At 39.8% G+C, this 20,626-nt stretch overlaps 1 protein-coding gene across 2 annotated transcripts in view; it reads right to left on the bottom strand.

Moving 5' to 3' along the window:
• Positions 1–20,626, bottom strand: part of IQCA1 (IQ motif containing with AAA domain 1) — a 115,427-nt gene that overhangs the window by 67,556 nt on the left and 27,245 nt on the right. For both annotated transcript variants that reach the window (XM_060783944.2, XM_060783962.2), the window contains exon 6: positions 8,173–8,378. In XM_060783944.2, coding sequence (XP_060639927.2) covers positions 8,173–8,378 — 206 coding nt within the window. The remainder of the gene's footprint in view (positions 1–8,172; positions 8,379–20,626) is intronic.

Below are 20,626 nucleotides of genomic sequence, written 5' to 3'. Positions count from 1 at the left end.
CTCCACCAAACCCTTCAGTATTTTCTGTTGGTCCAAGTTTGGTACAATTCTATCATTGGTAAAACTCAGAATGCTCTTTGATTGTAGGCGAATTGTAAATCCCAGCAACTACAACTCCCAAATGACAAAATCAATCCCCCGCCCCAACCCCCAGTATTCAAATTTGGGCATATCTGATATTTGTGCCAAATTTGGTCCAGTGAATGAAAAATACATTCTGCTTATCAGATATTTACATTACAATTCATATCAGTAGCAAAATTACAGTTATGAAGTTAGCAACAAAAATAAATTTATGGTTGGGGGACACAGCATGAGGAACTGTATTAAGGAGTCACAGCCTTACAAAGATTGAAAACCACTGATTTAGAGACTCTCAGAGACCAGAGAAATCTGGTTGTTTTAAAGGTTGTAAAATGAAGGGTTGATTTTTCTCAAAGATCTTCTCATGTGGACGAACACAGAGAGTGCTCACTAATGCTTCCTCTTCATCTTGGAAATAAGTGACGAGCGGAGTGCTGCAGGGTTCCGTCCTGGGCCCGGTCCTGTTCAACATCTTTATTAATGACTTAGATGAAGGGCTAGAAGGCAGGATCATCAAGTTTGCAGACGACACCAAATTGGGAGGGATAGCCAATAGTCCAGAGGACAGGAGCAGAATTCAAAACGATCTTGACAGATTAGAGAGATGGGCCAAAACTAACAAAATGAAGTTCAACAGTGACAAATGCAAGATACTCCACTTTGGCAGAAAAAATGAAATGCAAAGATACAGAATGGGGGACGCCTGGCTCGAGAGCAGTACGTGTGAAAAAGATCTTGGAGTCCTCGTGGACAACAAGTTAAACATGAGCCAACAATGTGATGTGGCAGCAAAAAAAGCCAATGGGATTTTGGCCTGCATCAATAGGAGCATAGTGTCTAGATCTAAGGAAGTAATGCTACCCCTCTATTCTGCTTTGGTTAGACCACATCTGGAATACTGTGTCCAATTCTAGGCACCACAATTCAAGAGAGATATTGACAAGCTGGAATGTGTCCAGAGGAGGGCGACTAAAATGATGAAGGGTCTGGAGAACAAGCCCTATGAGGAGCGGCTTAGGGAACTGGGCATGTTTAGCCTGAAGAAGAGAAGGCTGAGAGGAGATATGATAGCCATGTATAAATATGTGAGAGGAAGCCACAGGGAGGAGGGAGCAAGCTTGTTTTCTGCTTCCTTGGAGACTAGGACGCAGAACAATGGCTTCAAACTACAAGAGAGGAAATTCCATCTGAACATGAGGAAGAACTTCCTGACTGTGAGAGCCGTTCAGCAGTGGAACTCTCTGCCCCGGAGTGTGGTGGAGGCTCCTTCTTTGGAAGCTTTTAAGCAGAGGCTGGATGGCCATTTGTCAGGGGTGATTTGAATGCAATATTCCTGCTTCTTGGCAGGGGGTTGGACTGGATGGCCCATGAGTTCTCTTCCAACTCTTTGATTCTATGATTCTATGATTCTATGTTTACATGGACACAGAATTCACTTCTGGCTCACTTCCTTAATATCTATGAATTTGTTGTGACATTGTAATTTTGTGATAATGCAGTTATGATGTTAATATGGGATAAAACTAAACTGTGTTCTTCTTTGGATCTTAGGTATTATGTGATCAGATAAAGAAAACAATTGTCAGACATGTAGTGCAGGAGTGGACAAACTGGGACACAACAACAACATTCGGTGAATCCCAATGCTTCTGTTAACAAGATTAACAGATGCTAATTCTTTTTTTAAAAAAACAAACATATTATATACAATCTAACAGTAAATAAACATCAAACATATCTTTAATCATATTTCTTATCATTATTTTTAAATTTCCATTACAACTTATGCTACATATAAGTCTATCACACACCTTTTATCCGGTTATACATATTGTATTGGTGGAACAAATATGGATAACAAACTTCAATTAACAACTGCAATGCTGCCATGTCATTGATTTTCTTGAAAACTGCTGCAAAGTTATGTTCTAAATAGGCTTTTTTTCACAATTTTTTGAGGAATCATTTATTATTTTAGATTATATTGAATGCTTGGATTAAATCTTTTATAGTCTACATTTTGAGTTGCAAATGGCATTTTTAAGCCTTATAGTAGTGTTCTGCTAATTACATTATTGTTACGCTTCAGAAGGCATTTTCATTATGAGATGTTACAAGCACATTTGCTACACAGGAAAGCTGATTAAGAAATGCATTGTTGGGGGGGGGGGGAGCCAGATTAAGCTTGTTGTCCTAAAATTTTGGCACATGCTGCATGTTCCACAATATCAAAACATTATACTGTATGTTAAGGGATGCATTTTGCTTCCTCTGTGTAAAAAAAACAAAAACAAAAAAGCACCCAGGCCTTGTTTCATCAACTGATTAAATTTTATGCATATAAAGACCAGCGACAAAGATTTCCCTTCAATTCCTGGGTCTGCACTACATAAAGCCATGTGTTTAAAGGATGACAAATGAGCTTTTCATTAATTTAGTGATAAAGAATACATTATTTATTTATTTTTAAAGGATGCTGATCAGTGAAGATCAAAAAAGCTTCCAGAATTATTAGCCAGAATTTTGGCATCCTTTCTGTGACTACTGAAGTGTGAAAGAATAAACCAGATGTCTTCAGTTAGGAGGTAGTTATATTGTAATACTTGAAAGCCCATTTATCAATGTTGCTAATTGAAAAACTCTGTTAGCTTTGCTGTCCAAGAAACACATTATAATGTCCTGGGATGCCAATCTCATTAGTTCCTACTAATCTGAATTTTGAAAAGGAAAATGATAGCTCTGAATTTTTTATCTATCAGTTTCACATTCTCTCAGCCAGCCATCTGAGATATTTAAATGTCTTATTATTTTCAAATCAAACGGGGACTCTCCCAAACATTTTGTGTCTTTTGTATAAATGTTTCACTTGTGGAGACTCCTTATGCATTTTTGTATATGAAGAAAAGGTACACTCATATGGTCTAGCAAGGACTGGTGAGTTTCTGGGATGAAGTGTGATGGAAGGGTGGTGGTGATAGTGGCGTTACACTGGTCAAAGGAGACAAAAGAATTAAGAGTTGGGAGAATGTGTGCTATAAGATTAATAGGGAAATCTCTCTTATTGCAAGAGTGTTTTACGAGGAAGCAAATGAGAAAAATACAATTTTCTTTCCTGTTTTCTATAAATCATGATGATAGATTTGGGATTACCAGTCCAAACCTAATTCTCTAGCGTGGGTCTGAAGAACATATGCCCCCCGGAGATGTGCTTAGACTACAGCTCACATCAGTCCTATTTCATAGAGCAAACAGTAAGCATTCATGGGAGCTGAAGTCCAATAAATTCTGAAAGGGCAAACATTCCCCTTCCTGACTTTCTTCTTTATTATTATTAATTTTTATTAAGATATATTCTAGCATATTACAACAAACCGCATTGAGTCGCCTGTTTGGGCTGAAAAATGCGGTATAGAAATAAAGCAAATAAAATAAATAAATAAATAAACATATGTAAAGATAATGAAGCGCGGTAGAAGGGCTCAGCGCTCGGCTGCAAGTCCTGGTAGTCATGGGTATTTTGGGCCTGCAGGCCACACACACTCTCTCTTTGAGAGACTCTCTTTCTAAGTGACTGTGTGTTGAAAAGTACAGGAAGGCCTTGCTACCCATTAAAAAAGACAATGGAGCCTGAAAAAGAGTCAAGGGCTGCAAAAACAGCATCAATGAGCCACAGACTGCATTTTGCCTATCCAGATTCAGAGACGGGTTTATCCCACCAACCCTAACAACTCAAATGAATGCTGGAGAGAGCCTGAGGATCAGTGAAATGGTGAGACCCTCTAGCCCTAAAACGGAGGGGAAGGGGAGCATGGGAATCCCTCCCATGTTGGCCAACAGGATGAAAATGTTCATTCATTCGGATGAAAGAATGAAACAGCTAATCTGGAAAGGCTCCTGTGGTGAAGTGTGAATTTTAACCTGCAGTCATGTGTAATTGTAGGTAGCTGTTTAAAGGGGTAAGTATTTAAAATAGCATAACTGGGGGGATGGTAGCCAGCTCACCTCACTCTGAGATGGGTTGCCATGGTAAAAAGGGAGGAGCCAACTGCAAGAGCAGGCAGTCTGTGGTCAGAGAACTGCAGGGAAAGCTGGTTTTACTGTGTTGAGAATCAGGAAGATTTAGGTTTTTATCCTGTGTGGTTTAGATAGGTCAAGTTGACTTATTTAGATTAGTAGTTAGGGTTTGAGTAAAAAGGGGAAGAGAACCCCAGAAAAATCTTTACTGTAACAGAGATAACAGAGGGAAAGAATAGGCGAGTACCTGGAGTGATCTGTTAAGGAAAGAAACACATTTTGAAGGAAATAAGTTTCAAACCTGTCTAGTGGAAAGAACAGTCCTCTTAAGAGTTGTTTTATGAAAGGTTATAAATGCAACCACTAAAGGAATGTAGCTCTAGGAGTTAAGAAACATTGAAACCATTAAGCTTCTATACTTCAATAAACTTATTACAGTTTCTCTTAAATCCAAGCCTTTCGAGTCAAGCCACGCTACACATCAAAGGAAGATAAACAAAATATTACAGGCTAGTGACTGTGTTATTGTTTTTGAAGATTCATTACAAATTGTAGGAGACCCGGACAAGTCAGTAACGTCCCTACAACTGGTGGCATCGTTACAGCCCCATTTTCAGAAGGGCTCAAAAACAAAAACAGAGCCATACAAATGAAACAAACAGAAACGGATAGCGGTTATATACAAAAGCACAAGACAAACAAACATTATCTACTTGGATTGCCAGGAAGTCCGTGTAACAGATAAAGGTATTTCATATCTATTGACCTCCACTCATTTTAGCATAGCAGACAAGGTTAAAGAAACAATAAGAAAGGTAAGTAAGATGTGGTTTCTGCCCTGTTCCATAAAGCCTGAATAAATGATAAGGGTCTTGTTTTAGTCTGTTGTATTCAAGCACATCTTTGAGACCATAGACTTAGGGCCCATCCACACAATGCCTTTATCATAGGAACTCCCAGTTCAAAATGGCGGGTGGTCAAATGACATCCCCTGAAAACATGGGAGGAATCTCTACAAAGCTCTAAAAACGCGACATTTTCAGTTGTGGAAATATCCCAGGTTCTGGCTGGAAAATGCGGATATTCCAATCTCTGTATGTTCCTACACTCAGAAAATACAGGAGTTTTATGTTGTTTTGTTCCCGGGTTATACATATCGGCTTCCGATTGGTTGTATCCTAAAAATATGGCAACAGTTGACTAGAGAGTGAAGACTTTATCCTGGTAGGAAAAAATTTGCTCCCCACATATTTAATGATGTTTCTGACACACAAACAAATGTTTTGCTATATAATCAACTTGCCCCATGTTTTTATAATAAAAGCAATGAGGATCAGACATGCATAACCCAGGAACATCAACCAGTGTTAGTGAATCTCCTGGTAGTTTTCAGGATCTTAGAGAAAGTGACATTTCTTCCCATGAGAATCTGCCAGAGTTTTCTCCTGAGAGGAATGTGGGCGACTGCGAGCTTTTCCTAGGTCAAAGCAGCTGCAGCTGCACCAAGAGAATGTGAAAGAGAGAGAGACTCACTTTTCCCAGCAGCTTCATGATAAGCAGCAAAGAACCAGATGCAAGGGGAAAGGGATTGGGACTTTTAAATGGGCTTCAATTGGACAGCTCTTTGTGAGAACAGTATTGCCTTTCTGTCCATCTGTCGGGGGTGCTTTGAACGTGATTTTCCTGCTTCTTGGCAGGGGGTTGGACTGGATGGCCCACAAGGTCTCTTCCAATTCTATGATTCAAGGAGAAACAACTCTTAAGTTTTGTCGAAGGCTTTCATGGCCAGGATCACTGGGTTGTTGTAGGTTTTTCCGGGCTATATGGCCATGTTCTGGAGGCAATTTTTCTCCTGACGTTTCGCCTGCATCTATGGCAAGCATCCTCAGAGGTAGTGAGGTCAAGTTCGCACATGGTTTGAGCCATGATAGCACAATTCATTTGTCTGTATGATCCCAAGTTCATGACAGAGATTTATCTTTGTCTTTATCTTTTTGATGTTAGATTTGAATGGGTTGATTGGTTATGTTATCACTTAATTTTGTTTATCTGTGATCATTTTTAATTTTGTTATAGTTGTGAATATTCTTTTGGGGTCTTGGGAGGGGTTGTTGATTTTTCTTTGTTAGAGTATTCTGCCTTTGAATGTTTGCCATGTTTTGTTGGAAATTGCCCTGAGTCCCTTTGAGGAGATAGGGTGGTATATAAATAAAGATGATGATGATGATTAGTTTCAACAAGTATAGAAAATATATGAATGAAAGGGCTTGTGGTTAATCCTTCCCAAAGCCTTCACCCCTCCAAAGCCCCCATTAATGTCAGGAAATTCATACATTTCTAATATACACGAAGGGTGGCAATGTTTGCCATTGCACAGAAGCTACCTCGGCGTCTCTTGTCTCCTGTAAATCCAACAACACCCTATAAAATAGTTTGACTGCACATGGGCTTAATTATACTACATCCTCTTTCTAGAATCAAACTCAGTAAGCAAAAATTCAGATGTTGGTGTCTGTGTTATCATTAAAATACGACAAAGGAATCCAATAGAACCTTTCAGATTAACAGGAAAAAAGCAGTTTTAGCATACATTTGAATACTTCGCCGGACAAAATTCCTCCTTACAACGCATGTTAAAGATGCTAATGGATTTTAAATGTCTTTTTATAATACTAAATATTATGGAGACATACTGTAGAATTTCACATGGAGTGGGTATCTTTTTAGAAATAACCACATTCACCCCATAGTATGACAGCTAGTTCGCATTGAATGATCCTCCATAAAATGTCTCACCTGCATATGTGTCCATGAGAAGGATGTTTATCTATTATGCCTGTTTTCTATGTGCAGGGGAAAAGTGTATGTTTTATAAATATATGATTAAGCATTTAATATCTTGACCTGACACCTGAAAGTACAACTCAAAGGCTTACCATTTCAATTAAAACAAGACATTAATAAAGAAAGTTTTAGAGATCAACAAAGAGATTTTTCGTGGAATTAATGTTACAGTTGTCCTAAATTAGCATTACACAAAACAAATACAAATTGTCTGAAAACATTCTAAAACCTTCTTTAAAATATTCTAGGTATTTTATACATCAAACTAGATACTGACAAAGAAAGTGGTGAAATTGGGGGGGGGGGGGGAGCAGAACAACAGTATTTGTAAAAGGATGAGCAAAAGAAAAGGAATCTACATATTGCTTATCAATGAAGACAGCAGATATCTTGCCTCCCCTATGGCATATTTAACAAACTTAGAGGTTCCCATTCATCAAAGGGCTTTCACCCTGGCTCGATGCCACGCTCTCCCATCAGCTGTACTCGAAGGCCGCTACCGGAAGATCCCTTTCCCAGAGAGACTCTGCCCCTGTGACTCGGGTCAAGTAGAAACAATAGAACATGCGCTATTTCACTGTCCGTTCTACAGGGATATCCGTGCCAGGCTTATCTTACCTCTGATATACAAGCACCCAAGCCATTCAGGACAATTTTATACCTCCCTGCTACTTGCAGATATTAATTCAGCTACAACCTACAATATTGCAAAGTTCTGTGCAGCAGCATACAAAATCCGTCAGGGAATGACTAGTCCCAAAAGTTAACTGTGTGTCCAGTAATCTTCTTCTCTGAATCTACAATTTGGTGATGGATCTGGACATTGTATGTTTTTACCCTGTTTCCCCTTCCCTCCTGCTCCCTCACCCATATTGTGCTTCAGTAGTTATTTTTATATTTTTAATGTACCAAACATACCAAGTTTGTATGAAAATGTGACTATTTCCTGTGCTGGTCAATGACCGAAATAAATGATTTGATTGATTGACATATTGCTGTGGATTTTCAGATCTGAGTTTCCATGGCAAAAGCTACCATGAATATGTGGAGGGAATGATGAGACCAAAAAACAAAAACAAAAACAAACAAAAGTGTTCTGGCCTCTAGCTTGAAACATCTTTATACATTTGTCCTATATGTAGCAGCACACAAATTCCAATGGAATCAATGGAAATAAGTGACATTCCTAGTATTGTGTTGATGTACTTTTATACATATCTAGCTCCTCACCGGCATTCAATGAACCACTGGCGGATCTGGTCCTGGAGACTCTCTTTGATGTCAGGGCCTTCAACTTCTTTAACTCGCTCTTTAATAGTAACTAGAGCTTCCTGGAAGTCAGATTCATGCTTGTCCTGAATTTCACACCTTAAACTATCCACTTTCTGGGCACGCAGCAATGAAGGGCTAGGCTTATGAAAGTGAATAGATGGAGTCTGTAAGAGAAAAACCACCAACCAGGAAACAGAATCATAATCAATAGCAATAATCAATGACTTTTTCCTAATGAAAACTTCTGTATTACTTTGAGGTAAAAAAAAAAACCCACCTGCACCCATAAACAGACATACGGCCCATTCAGACAGGCCCTATAACCCAGGATCTGATCCCAGGCTTTCTGTTTATCCCAGATTATCTGGCAGTAGGGACTCATATAATCCAGTTATATGCAGAAAACATGAGATCTGAGCCTGTCTAGAAGGACCCATAGCAAACAGTGCATGGTTAATTTGGCTGGAGGTATATTGCCCTATATTGCCCTAGGACGCGGAACAATGGCTTCAAACTACAAGAGAGGAGATTCCATCTGAACATGAGGAAGAACTTCCTGACTGTGAGAGCCGTTCAGCAATGGAACTCTCTGCCCCAGAGTGTGGTGGAGGCTCCTTCTTTGGAAGCTTTTAAACAGAGGCTGGATGGCCATCTGTCGGGGGTTATTTGAATGCGATGTTCCTGCTTCTTGGCAGGGGGTTGGACTGGATGGCTTATGAGGTCTCTTCCAACTCTTAGATTCTATGATTCTATATCCTAGAACCCGATCACAGTTTATCTGTTTATTTAAAACATGTATATTCCTCCCTTCTCACCCCACAGGGGACTTAGAAAGGAGCACAACATATATACAGCAAACATTCAACACCGGGACATAAACTATAAATATACAAAAAAAATTAAAATCATTTATATCGAATTTAAAATCAATTGTTTAAAACCATCTCAAGCTTTATCTGCTTATCCCAGATTATCTGGGATAAGCAGATAAATATATACTCATATAATCCAGTTCAAAGCAGATAATCTGGGATCAGATCCTGGGATATAGGGCAGTGTAGATCCAGCCTTGGTTTTAGGATTAATATACATTGCAGAAAGAAACATTAATTATAAAAACAATTTTCTTTCAAAAACAAAGTAGACTCAAAAATGGTTTCCCAAAAACAAACAAAAATGCTAGAAGATAAACATTCAAGTTCAATAATCAATATCATAGTACAGAAAAATGTTCATAGGACACTTTACAGAGGTAAGATTGCAGTTTATCCATATCCATGCCAAAGCTGTTTAAATTGTATTTCCTAATATTCACACCCATCAGCTCTAAAGAAGTATTGTTTCAAATGTGTTCATTTATGTCTGCTGTTTAGCCAGTTATTTTTTTTTTTACATTTTTTCTTGCAGCTGGTAAGATTCTGTGAGAAAATCCATTTTCCCTTAGGAGACTACTCTCTCTCTCTCTTTCTCTCTCTATATAGTGTAAAACACCTTAGTAAAAAATCACTGTTAAAGCTTAACCCATGAAAGTGTTGTTAATCATAAACCAACATAGGAAGGAAAAACGTAGCTCTCTGACTGTTTTTATTATATTTCCAGAAAACATATTCATCTTTATCTACTAGAGATGGATAGGTTTGTCCGGATATCGCAGAAGTTGTAATAAAATTGGAAATTTTAGCTTTCTGAAGGGACTTCTGGCTCTTTGTATGAATCATAGAATCAAAGAGTTGGAAGAGACCTCATGGGCCATCCAGTCCAACCCCTGCCAAGAAGCAGGAATATTGCATTCAAATCACCCCTGACAGATGGCCATCCAGCCTCTGTTTAAAAGCTTCTAAAGAAGGAGCCTCCACCACACTCCGGGGCAGTGAGTTCCACTACTGAACGGCTCTCACAGTCAGGAAGTTCTTCCTCGTGTTCAGAGGGAATCTCCTCTCTTGTAGTTTGAAGCCATTGATCCGCGTCCCAGTCTCCAAGGAAACAGAAAACAAGCTTGCTCCCTCCTCCCTGTGGCTTCCTCTCACATATTTATAGATGGTTATCATATCTCCTCTCAGCCTTCTCTTCTTCAGGCTAAACATGCCCAGCTCATTAAGCTGCTCCTCATAGGGCTTGTTCTCCAGACCCTTGATCATTTTAGTCGCCCTCCTCTGGACACATTCCAGCTTGTCAATATCTCTCTTGAACTGTGGTGCCCAGATTTGGACACAATATTCCAGGTGTGGTCTAACCAAAGCAGAATAGAGGGGTAGCATGACTTCCCTAGATCTAGACACTATGCTCCTATTGATGCAGGCCAAGATCCCATTGGCTTTTTTTGCCGCCACATTACATTGTTGGCTCATATTTAACCTGTTGTCCACGAGGACTCCAAGATCTTTTTCACACGTACTGCTCTCGAGCCAGGCTTCCCCCATTCTGTATCTTTGCATTTCGTTTTTCCTGCCAAAGTGGAATATCTTGCATTTGTCACATGAAGCCAGAAGTCCCTTACAATTTTGAACCACTTTGCCCTTTTTTTGGTTCAATCTAGCCTGCTGGGAGGCGAAGCCTAAAGTGCTTGCCCCCCAGCCAAACAGGGGATACGTTTTGGGGAGGGGAGAGATTTCGGCAGCGCGTGGCTGGGAGGCTAATTTCCAGCCAGGGAAAGGAGAGGGGAGGTTGTGGAGCTGTTGCCTTGGCACTGGTGTGGGCCTGGGGTGGATGAAGAATTGCAGGGCAGGAAGAGGAGAAGGGAAAGTTTTGGGAGAGTGGTTGTTGCCTGCCTTGCCACTTCTTGTGTGTTGTTGTTGGGGTTAGGCTGGGCCGTGTGGGTCTTGGGGTGTGTGGGTGAGTGGCATGGGTGGAAGGAGCACAGAAGAAGGGAAGGCAAAAGGGAGAGTTTGTATTGTTGTTTGTTTGGAGCCACGAGCCAGAAGAGAGAATATTGTGTGTGTAATTGTGTGTGTGTGTTTGTATTTTGCCACCAAAATCTACATCTCCCATTCCTTCAAGCCCCCAAACACATATTTCCAATGTATTGAAAAGGGCCTGGGGCATTGCTGTGTGTTCTTCTCTGAGGGCTGTGTGTTTGTATACTGCCACAAAAAACTCCAATGGTGGAAGGTTAAACTGGAGGCAGCTATAAACTACATCACCCATTCCTTCAAGCCACCCTTAGACTCCAAACACTCATTTCCAACGTATTGTCGAAGGCTTTCATGGCTGGAATCACTCAGTTCTTGTGGGTCTTTTCGGGCTATATGGCCATGACCTCACCTCTGAGGATGCTTGCCATAGATGCAGGCGAAACGTCAGGAGAAATGCCTCTAGAACATGGCCATATAGCCCGAAAAAACCCACAAGAACTGACTCATTTTCAACGTTTTCAAAAGACCCAGGGCCACTGCTGTGGGTTGCTCCTCTCTGAGGGCTCTGTGTTTGTATATTTCCACAAAAACTACATCTCCCATTCATTCCTTCAAGCCACCATTGGACTCCAAACACTCATTTCCAACATTTTCAAAAGACCCAGGGCCACTGCTGTGGGTTGCTCCTCTCTGAGGGCTCTGTGTTTGTATATTTCCACAAAAACTACATCTCCCATTCATTCCTTCAAGCCACCATTGGACTCCAAACACTCATTTCCAACATTTTCAAAAGACCCAGGGCCACTGCTGTGGGTTGCTCCTCTCTGAGGGCTCTGTGTTTGTATATTTCCACAAAAACAGCTACATCTCCCATTCATTCCTTCAAGCCACCATTGGACTCCAAACACTCATTTCCAATGTTTTCAAAAGGCCCAGGGTGTCGCACATCAGGGTAAAATCACCTTGCTTAAGACACCAAAAAACACACCAGCAGTAGTCTTTATGGTTTATTAAAGTAAAAGATAAAAAGTTCAAAAAGGCAAAAGTATATTTCAGAAGATCAATCCAAGGTAACACAGCAAACAAGATCCATGAAGACACAGGCAAGGCAAAGTCCCATGAGAACATGACAAAGTCCCAAAACATGAACATGAAAGCTGCAAGGTGAATCCAAAGTCTCTTGGTTGAAGCAGGAGTTGCTCTGACACTGAGGCATATTCAAACAGCCTGTTTAATACTCTTGGAAGAACATGAAGGCGTTCCTATGGCCCGAGCCTCCCTCTCTCGCCTGCTGGCGATCCTGACACTCCTTCAAACCTTAAATTCCAACCGATCAGCTCAATCTAATCCTCCAGCTTCATCAAGGTCAATTCCCTCGTTAGTGCTTTTCCCCTCATTATCAGGCTGAGAACTATCTGGCTGAGAACCGTCCTCCCTTCCTGAATCCTGCACCTGGCTATCAGCAATTTCACTTTCAACAGCGTCATCCCTTGCTGTGGGAAACAACTGAACTTCTGCCCCCTGTTTCTGGTCTTCGTCTAACACAGGGACATCATTGCTTTGCACCTGACTGTGAATCTGAACCCCATCATCCCCCATCAGAAATGAAATTCCAGCTGAGACACAACACAGGGCCACTGCTGTGGGTTGCTCCTCTCTCTTTTTTTTTTTTTTTTGGTTAAAACTGTTTATTTTGATTATGGTACATAACAGAAAAGCAAACCATGGCAAAACAGATATAATCAGGTACCAATATTTTTGACGTGTACATGCCTATCTACCTTATTCAATCAATCAGTTAATTTTGACGTTATGTACAAATTATTATCATTTACATATCTTAATACACATAAACTTGCTATTTCTGGCTGTTTTCCACTGCTTTCAGTCAGAGCTTAATATTATTTTTTTTCATAACATACAGGAAATCAGCACATGGCATTTTACACACATACCCCAGACCTTACACTCAACCCCAAATCCCTATCCTGAACGAACTAAACCCTCGTCCCCACACCCGTGCACCCTTCACCATGACTTCCCGCACCGAAACACTATGAAGCCTTTAAGCCTATTTATCTATCCTTATTCATGGTAAACCTAAATTCCTAATGGAGCACCTCTATGTTACTGACTCTCTATTCAGATATGCTAAGGCCAACTTCCATTTTTCTAGAAAGTCCTCATTACTCTTATTCCTCCTGTTATAAGTTAATCTGGCCATTAGCATATATTCTCGCATTCTTTCCCTCCAATCCTTTTTGGTTAGACCTTTTTCCCCTTTCCAATCTTTGGCTATGGTCAGTCTTGCCGCTGCAAAGCTATATTGATATATTTCTTGGTCCTTTTGATTATTATTTTCTCTCTGTAGACCTAGCAGACACAGTCCTGGGCTTTTTTTAATCTTGTTATGTAACATTTTATTTGTCTCCTTAATTACCTTATCCCAAAATTCCTGTATGGTCACACAGGTCCACCACATGTGGAGAAATGTCCCTTTCTGTTTCCTGCACCTCCAGCAAATACCTTGTTGTGATTTGTCTATTTTAGCCAATGTAGCTGGAGTGATATAACATCTGTAAAACATTTTGTATTGATTCTCCCTGATTGAACCCGATAAAGTAAATTTAAATTCTTTATTCCATAGGTATTCCCATTTGTCCAATTCTATTGGTCTGCCTAGGTCCTTGGCCCAGGATATCATTACTGTCTTGACTCTGTTGTCCTCCATGTTATAACTTAGTATGTATTTATATAATCTAGAGATTAACCCTTTATCCCCCCTTTTCCAAATTCTTTCCAATTCTGATTCTTTGGTTGCAAATCCAATCCTCAAATCTTTTTTGTATCTTTCATGCAGTTGGTGATATCGAAACCAATCATTAATCTCCAATTCTTCCCGACCTTTTAATTTCCATTTTTCATTTTCTCTAATAAGGTATTCTTTATATGTTCTTGTTTCTACCCTTAAGGTTGGTCTTGAGACTGCTTCTAGTGGCCTCAGCCAAAGGGGGGTTTTTGGTTCCATACCTTTACTGTATTTTTTCCAAATATCCAATAGTCCCCCTCTAATTATATGTTTATTAAAATCTTTATTTAGTTTATCTCCATTGTACCACACATATGCGTGCCAGCCGAATCGTAATCCAAATCCTTCCAAATCTAGTAGGGTCTTGTTTTCTAATTTTATCCATTCTTTCAGCCAGGACATTGCTGCAGCCTCATAATAGGTCCTTAAATCGGGTAAGCTTAGCCCCCCTCTTCCTTTATCATCAATTAAATTTTGGTATGCTATCCTCGCTCTTTTCCCAGCCCAAATAAAATTAGTAATATCTCTTTTCCATTTCTCAAAGATTTTTGTTCCTTTAATAATAGGTATATTTTGAAACAGGAATAACATTTTGGGGAGTACCATCATTTTTATTACTGCAATTCTGCCCATCCAAGTTAGGGGGATTGTTTGCCATCTAGTGAGATCTTTTTTTATGTCTTCCCATGTTCTAACGTAATTGTCCTGGAATAGATTGATATTTTTGTTTGAAAGCCATATTCCTAGATATTTTACTTTCGTTATCACCTCGCAGTCTGCTGCGGCCTCCAATTTCTTGCGACTTTTAACATCTATATTTTTTACTAAAAATTTAGATTTCTCCTTATTTATGATAAATCCTGATATGTCACCATATCTTTGGATTGTATCCAATAGTTTTTTAATACTTTGTAGTGGGTTGGTTAGGATACAGACTATATCATCTGCATAAGCCCTAATTTTTAATTCTTGGCCGCTGATCTTTAAACCAGTGATTTCTTTCTCTTCCCTTATCCTTACATTTAGAATTTCTAATCCCATAATAAACAATAGTGGGGACAACGGACAGCCTTGTCTTGTCCCTTTTTGTATGTCAATGTAGTCTGATAGTTGACCATTTATTTTTAATCTTGCTCTTTGATTGGTGTATATTGCCCCTACTGCCCTTTTAAATTGGTGGCCAACTTCGAATTTTTCTAGCACTTTTTCCAAATAAACCCAACTGGGTTGGGTTGCTCCTCTCTGAGGGCCGTGCGTTTGTATATTACAACAAAAAACTACATCTCCCATTCCTTCAACATTTTGACATTTCAATAAAATTCAAGAAGGTAGCTCTTTTATTTTTATTGTAATATAAATTATTACTAAAATTACTTTAAAAATTGTTAAAAATCTGTGACAGTCTGAACAGGTTGAAATTTGGTATGCTGACAGAGGAGGATGTTTTCTACCAGTGTAGCAAGTTTCAGGATTGGTCTAAAAATGAGGAAGAAAGAATCTCCTGAAGTTTGCCCAATGCCAGTTGCTGTTTTCCGCATACTGCGCAACTGCGTCCGCCATTAACGAAGCAATTCAGAAGTTTTGGAAAGTTCCGACTTTTTTTTCAGAAAAATTCGGAATTGACTTCCAAATCGAACCACCATTGCCTCCTAGTTTTAAACTTTTTTTGATCAACCAAGCCTATTATCTACCGCTGCAGTTACAGAAGTTTCTGAAAATCCAGCAGCACAATCTAATGATTGTTTTATACTGGATAGAGATCTGCTAGTCTCAGGCCCCTTCTACATTCCCATATAAAATCCAGATTATCTCCTTTGAACAGGATTCTATGGAAGTGTAGAAGGGGCCTCAAGGATATGTCAGTGTAACCAAAGGGATCCCAGTGTTATTCTGACAGAAGTAGTATTGGAGGAGATGCAGGCTTGATTTAAATCCTAGACTCTCAGATCTTGTTCCCAACTTCTTGTGTACCTTGGCACACAAGAAGTTAGGGTTTGCCTTGGCAACCCCAAGGCAAACCCTAATTTGCACGAATTACATATTTACCGTTTTCTGTCTTTTGTTGTATAATCACACATCAATCCATACAAAAATTCAGCCTCTAATCAACATATGAACACTCATAAATGTGTGGCTGGTTGCCCCTTCCAAGCTGATCCACTTCACTAACACCAAGTCAATTACCACTAGAAACAATGAATGGGTGTAGCAATCAATAAATTCCCTAACATTTATAAACTGGTAGTATAAGAAAAGACTGCTTCAAGGTGCATTATGTGTGTGCACGCACACGCACACGCACACGCACACACACACACACACACACCCTTTGAAAAATAAACTAGCAACTGAGCACAGGACTGGTGTGGCACATGATGTTGTTACAGTCCCATCTAACAACATCCCTGATCAATACCTACATATCTGCTAAAAGAGTCAGACAGCATGTAGCCATGTTTCCCCCACTCCATACTAAATTCAGCAATCTGGGCAAAAACACTCACCCTTACACTCAACCCTTCATATGTTGTTATTGTTAATTGTCAGTTTCTGAGCCCAATTCAAGGTGCTGGTTCTGACCTTTAAAGCCCTACACAGTGTTAGTCCAGGCTACCTGAGATAGTGTGTCCTTCCCTACATCCCTGGGAGATCTCTTAGATCCAGCGAGGAGATCCTGCTGTCGACAATGATAGAATCATAGAGTTGGAAGAGACCTCATGGGACATCCAGTCCAACCTCCTGCCAAGAAGCAGGTACATTGTATTCAAAGCACCCCCGACAGATGGCCATCCAGCCTCTGTTTAAAAGCTTCCAAAGAAGGGGCCTCCACCACACTCTGGGGCAAAGAGTTCCACTGCTGAACGGCTCTCACAGTCAGGAAGTTCTTCCTAATGTTCAGAGGGAACCTCCTTTCTTGTAGTTTGGAGCCATTGTTCCGCGTCCTAGTCTCCAGGGAAGCAGAAAACAAGCTTGCTCCCTCCTCCCTGTGACTTCTTCTCACATATTTATACATGGCTATCATGTCTCCTCTCAGCCTTCTCTTCTTCAGGCTAAACATGCCCAGCTCTTTATGGCTTGTTCTCCAGACCCTTGATCATTTTAGTCGCCCTCCTCTGGACACTTTCCAGCTTGTCAATATCTCTCTTCAACTGCAGTGCCCAGAATTGGACACAATATTCCAGGTGTAGTCTAACCAAGGCAGAATAGAGGGGTAGCATGATTTCCCTGTACCTAGACACTATACTCCTATTGATGGAGGCCAAAATCCCATTGTCAATAACCTCTTCCAATCTACACCTCAAGCTTTCAAGGGAAGGTTCTTTTTCTGAGGCTGCACCCCTAATGTGGAATGCCCTCCCGAGGGAGATAACATCTGCCCATACCCTCCTCGGTTTCAGGAAAAGTCCTAAAACATTCTTTTTAAAGAAAGCCTTCAGCTGATTGGATTTACTGATATATGATGGCACTCGAATGGCTTTTAGGAACCTTTGATTTTAGGATTCTATAGTTTTATGCCAATATACACATTTTAATGTTTTTAGGACTAGGTTCTTGTGAGTTTTTTCGGGCTATAGAGCCATGTTCTAGAGCCATGCTCTAGAACATGGCTCTATAGCCCGAAAAAACCCACAAGAACCTAGTTTTTAGCACTGTCGAAAATCTGGTTTTTATGTACTGCTTTTAATGTTTGTATTGTTTATATTTTATAGATGCTGTTAGCCGCCTTAAGCCCTTGAGTGGGCAAAGATGAGATAAAAATTGCCTATATAAATAAATGCTGCCATGTCAACGATGACTTGTGATAGTCCCATAAATTCACCCTATCATCAACAACCCTGATCAGGTTTTATGATGCTTTAAGATTTTGCATAGTTCTTTCATAGCTGTCCTCTCAAGTCCTTTGATTCCAGATAGTTTCCTGCTTCAAATATATTTAAAGGAGCACTTATTGTTGAACTGCATTTTGGGAATGGGGAATATGCTTGCCAAACTCCATTTTTCAAATTCCTTATTATGACCATATATTAGTTTTAATATTTTGTGATCTTTTCTGTTCCTCTGGTCTGAATTTTATTTTCTGTAATATTACTATTGTCTACAAAAATGGGCAGCTTCCTGAACTTGTTGCTAGTACTCTTCTTACACTGTAGCACATGCTCTACCTAACCTTTTATGTAGTTTTCAAAAACATCAAAGCATCTTGGAGAGATTTGACTTTGTTTACGTTCCATTGGTTTCTCAGAACTTTACAATTAACGAGACAAAGTATGTCTTGTTAATTACCTCGTCTGCTTTGACTTAGGACAATTCTTATGAACGAGAAATCCCTAAGGCAGTGTGATATTAACAGCTACGCGCAAAGTCTGGCAAAATCAAAAAATACATCTTACCACTGATTAGTACTGCTCTCAGTCTACAGAGAAAAATCATAGAGGCTGAAAGACAAATGTGGAAGTTAACGTGTGAGTAAACAATGTCAAGATTCTAAAAGGAGTTACTAAGAGGGCTCAGAAATTGATTGACTTGCAATTTCTCTGTATTTTGATATGAGAGAATGGAAGATGGAAGTAGAACTGTTTCTATGATCCTGGGACCCATTCTTCATCTTTCTGTCCCCCCCACCGCCATCAACCTTCGAATATCTTCAACTATCTCTGTATACAACACACTAATGTAGGAACCCAGGCAATCTAAAGCAAAGCAATGGCTGATCCTTGTACCTGCTCTTGTTACAGAGATACATCAAATCTGGGAGGTATTGTATTTGAACATCCAATATGCAGTTTTCAGTGTTGCCACACTAATATTTTTTCTGGCTGTGCAAATTTAAATTTGTTAACTCACCCCCTATGGAGAGCTACTCGTTAGAAAACAAATTTATATATACTAAATGCAGACTGCATATATAGTAGCATGTGATGGTCACATCAGCAGAAGAATAATACATCTTAATGAAGGCTTCCTATATGAACAGAAACCATTATGTTCACAAGCTTTCTATAGTTAATGACCCAAAACTGGCTAACAAATTCACATATTTAGCTACGTCCTCTGTCAGCAATAATATGCCTATTAATAACTGATGTTACCATAAAAATAGGCTGCAATATGAGATCTGTGTGTTTGCCAAATGATAGGACTATATAGCCCATTAACTTAAAATGCTTATCTAATGTTTGATGGGTTTTGTCTTAAACCATTGTTTAAATTGATAAGGCAAAAAAGGACATTAGTCTACAGAAGAATCCTTTCCACCTCATCAAGCATATTCAAAGAGCTTCTCTGTTTTGTTCTTTTTTATTTCATTAGATATTCCATTTCTCAAAAAACAAAATGGGCATTTGTTTAGTTTCATGCATGATGGTCATTGGCAATATAATACTGTTTCAATATCAAGGTCACTTGAAAATTAAGAAAAAATAACACTATAGCACTGCAAGCTGCAAACTGCAGTCTTGATTAACTCGTAGCTACAGTTCTTCATATACAATGATAGCATTGTAATAAAAAGGCTTTACCTTCAATGATTTTTTTAAAAAAAATCTTCAAAAAATAATCTTGAAATGGTTCAGTGCATGAATTTGCACTGGATTTGATTCCCTCATTCCAAGAAATATTGAGAGGCTCCAGGATTCATGGGGGATTCGAGACAGGGCTTTGGACAGACATCCAGATAAAGTAAAACCTGATTGTTCGAATGCCTTCTATTATTAATGGGTGAGTCCTTATTTCTATGGTAGCAACATCTTGCACACTTAGTCCACAAGATCCATGTCACGAATCCAAACCTACACTGCTCCTGCTGTCTCTTATAATGCAAAATTTAACAATATCCTTTTCCAGTTCAGTACTTGTTGAACTGCTTTCACAGTATTAATTCTAAAATAGGGAAATACTACCTTTATGGCTATTGCTGTAACATGAGTAGTTTAACCGGTGAGCAACTGAGCAAAACCCCCCAAATAAACTGGAAGTATCAACTCTGTCACAACTAACCATCCTGAATTCAGACACTTTCCTCCCCTGTTAGGTTCTCTTCCAGGGAAATCTTCTTCTCAATTTACACCTTCAGTATCACAGAGGTCAAGTGTCCTCAACTAAAGACATAACTTCCTCACTCACGCAGACTGTTCAGTTTCCACTGTCTTTATTCCATTCCCGATTTTCTTCTTCTAGGACAGAAGTGAAAATTTTCCATACAGAACAATAGAGATTAGAGGTTTGGCAAAACACTTGGCAGCTGCATATCCACATCAAGAAACAAAGGCTGAAAGAGGATTTCCTATATTTGGCATTCAGCGAAAATTTCCACGTTCTCAATGAAAGAATTTTTCCTTTCTAAACAATAAGTGAGCGCCAGTATTTTTCCATCTCCATGTCTTCAATATTCCAAAGATTTGGCAACCTTACAGGGCTTTATATACTTCTGAATAGCTAGGGCATCCCCAAGAATGTAGAAACCATGGTCTTATTTTAGGGTTGTCTCCAGTTTGCTTCTGAAACCAATAAACACTTTTTTTTTGAATAGATTTTTATTGAGTTTCCATTTTTGACAACATCGTGAGGGGGGGGGTGTGACAGGGAGAGACTTAGGGGCGTGGGGAGGGGGCCGGATGGAGGGGGGAGGGGTCTCTGGGAGAGGGGTGGGAGAGGGGTGGTTGGGGAGGGGAAGAGGGGGGGGCAGATGGGGCCCATCACCAACAGTTCTGTCCGTAGCGATGACTTCCCAGGGTCTCTCCAAGAGTCTTCA

Source organism: Anolis sagrei, chromosome 1 (assembly GCF_037176765.1).
Source record: "Anolis sagrei isolate rAnoSag1 chromosome 1, rAnoSag1.mat, whole genome shotgun sequence".
Lineage (NCBI taxonomy): Eukaryota > Metazoa > Chordata > Lepidosauria > Squamata > Dactyloidae > Anolis > Anolis sagrei.
Note: the sequence above shows the minus strand (reverse complement) of the source record. Positions and strands in the feature narration are given on the sequence as shown.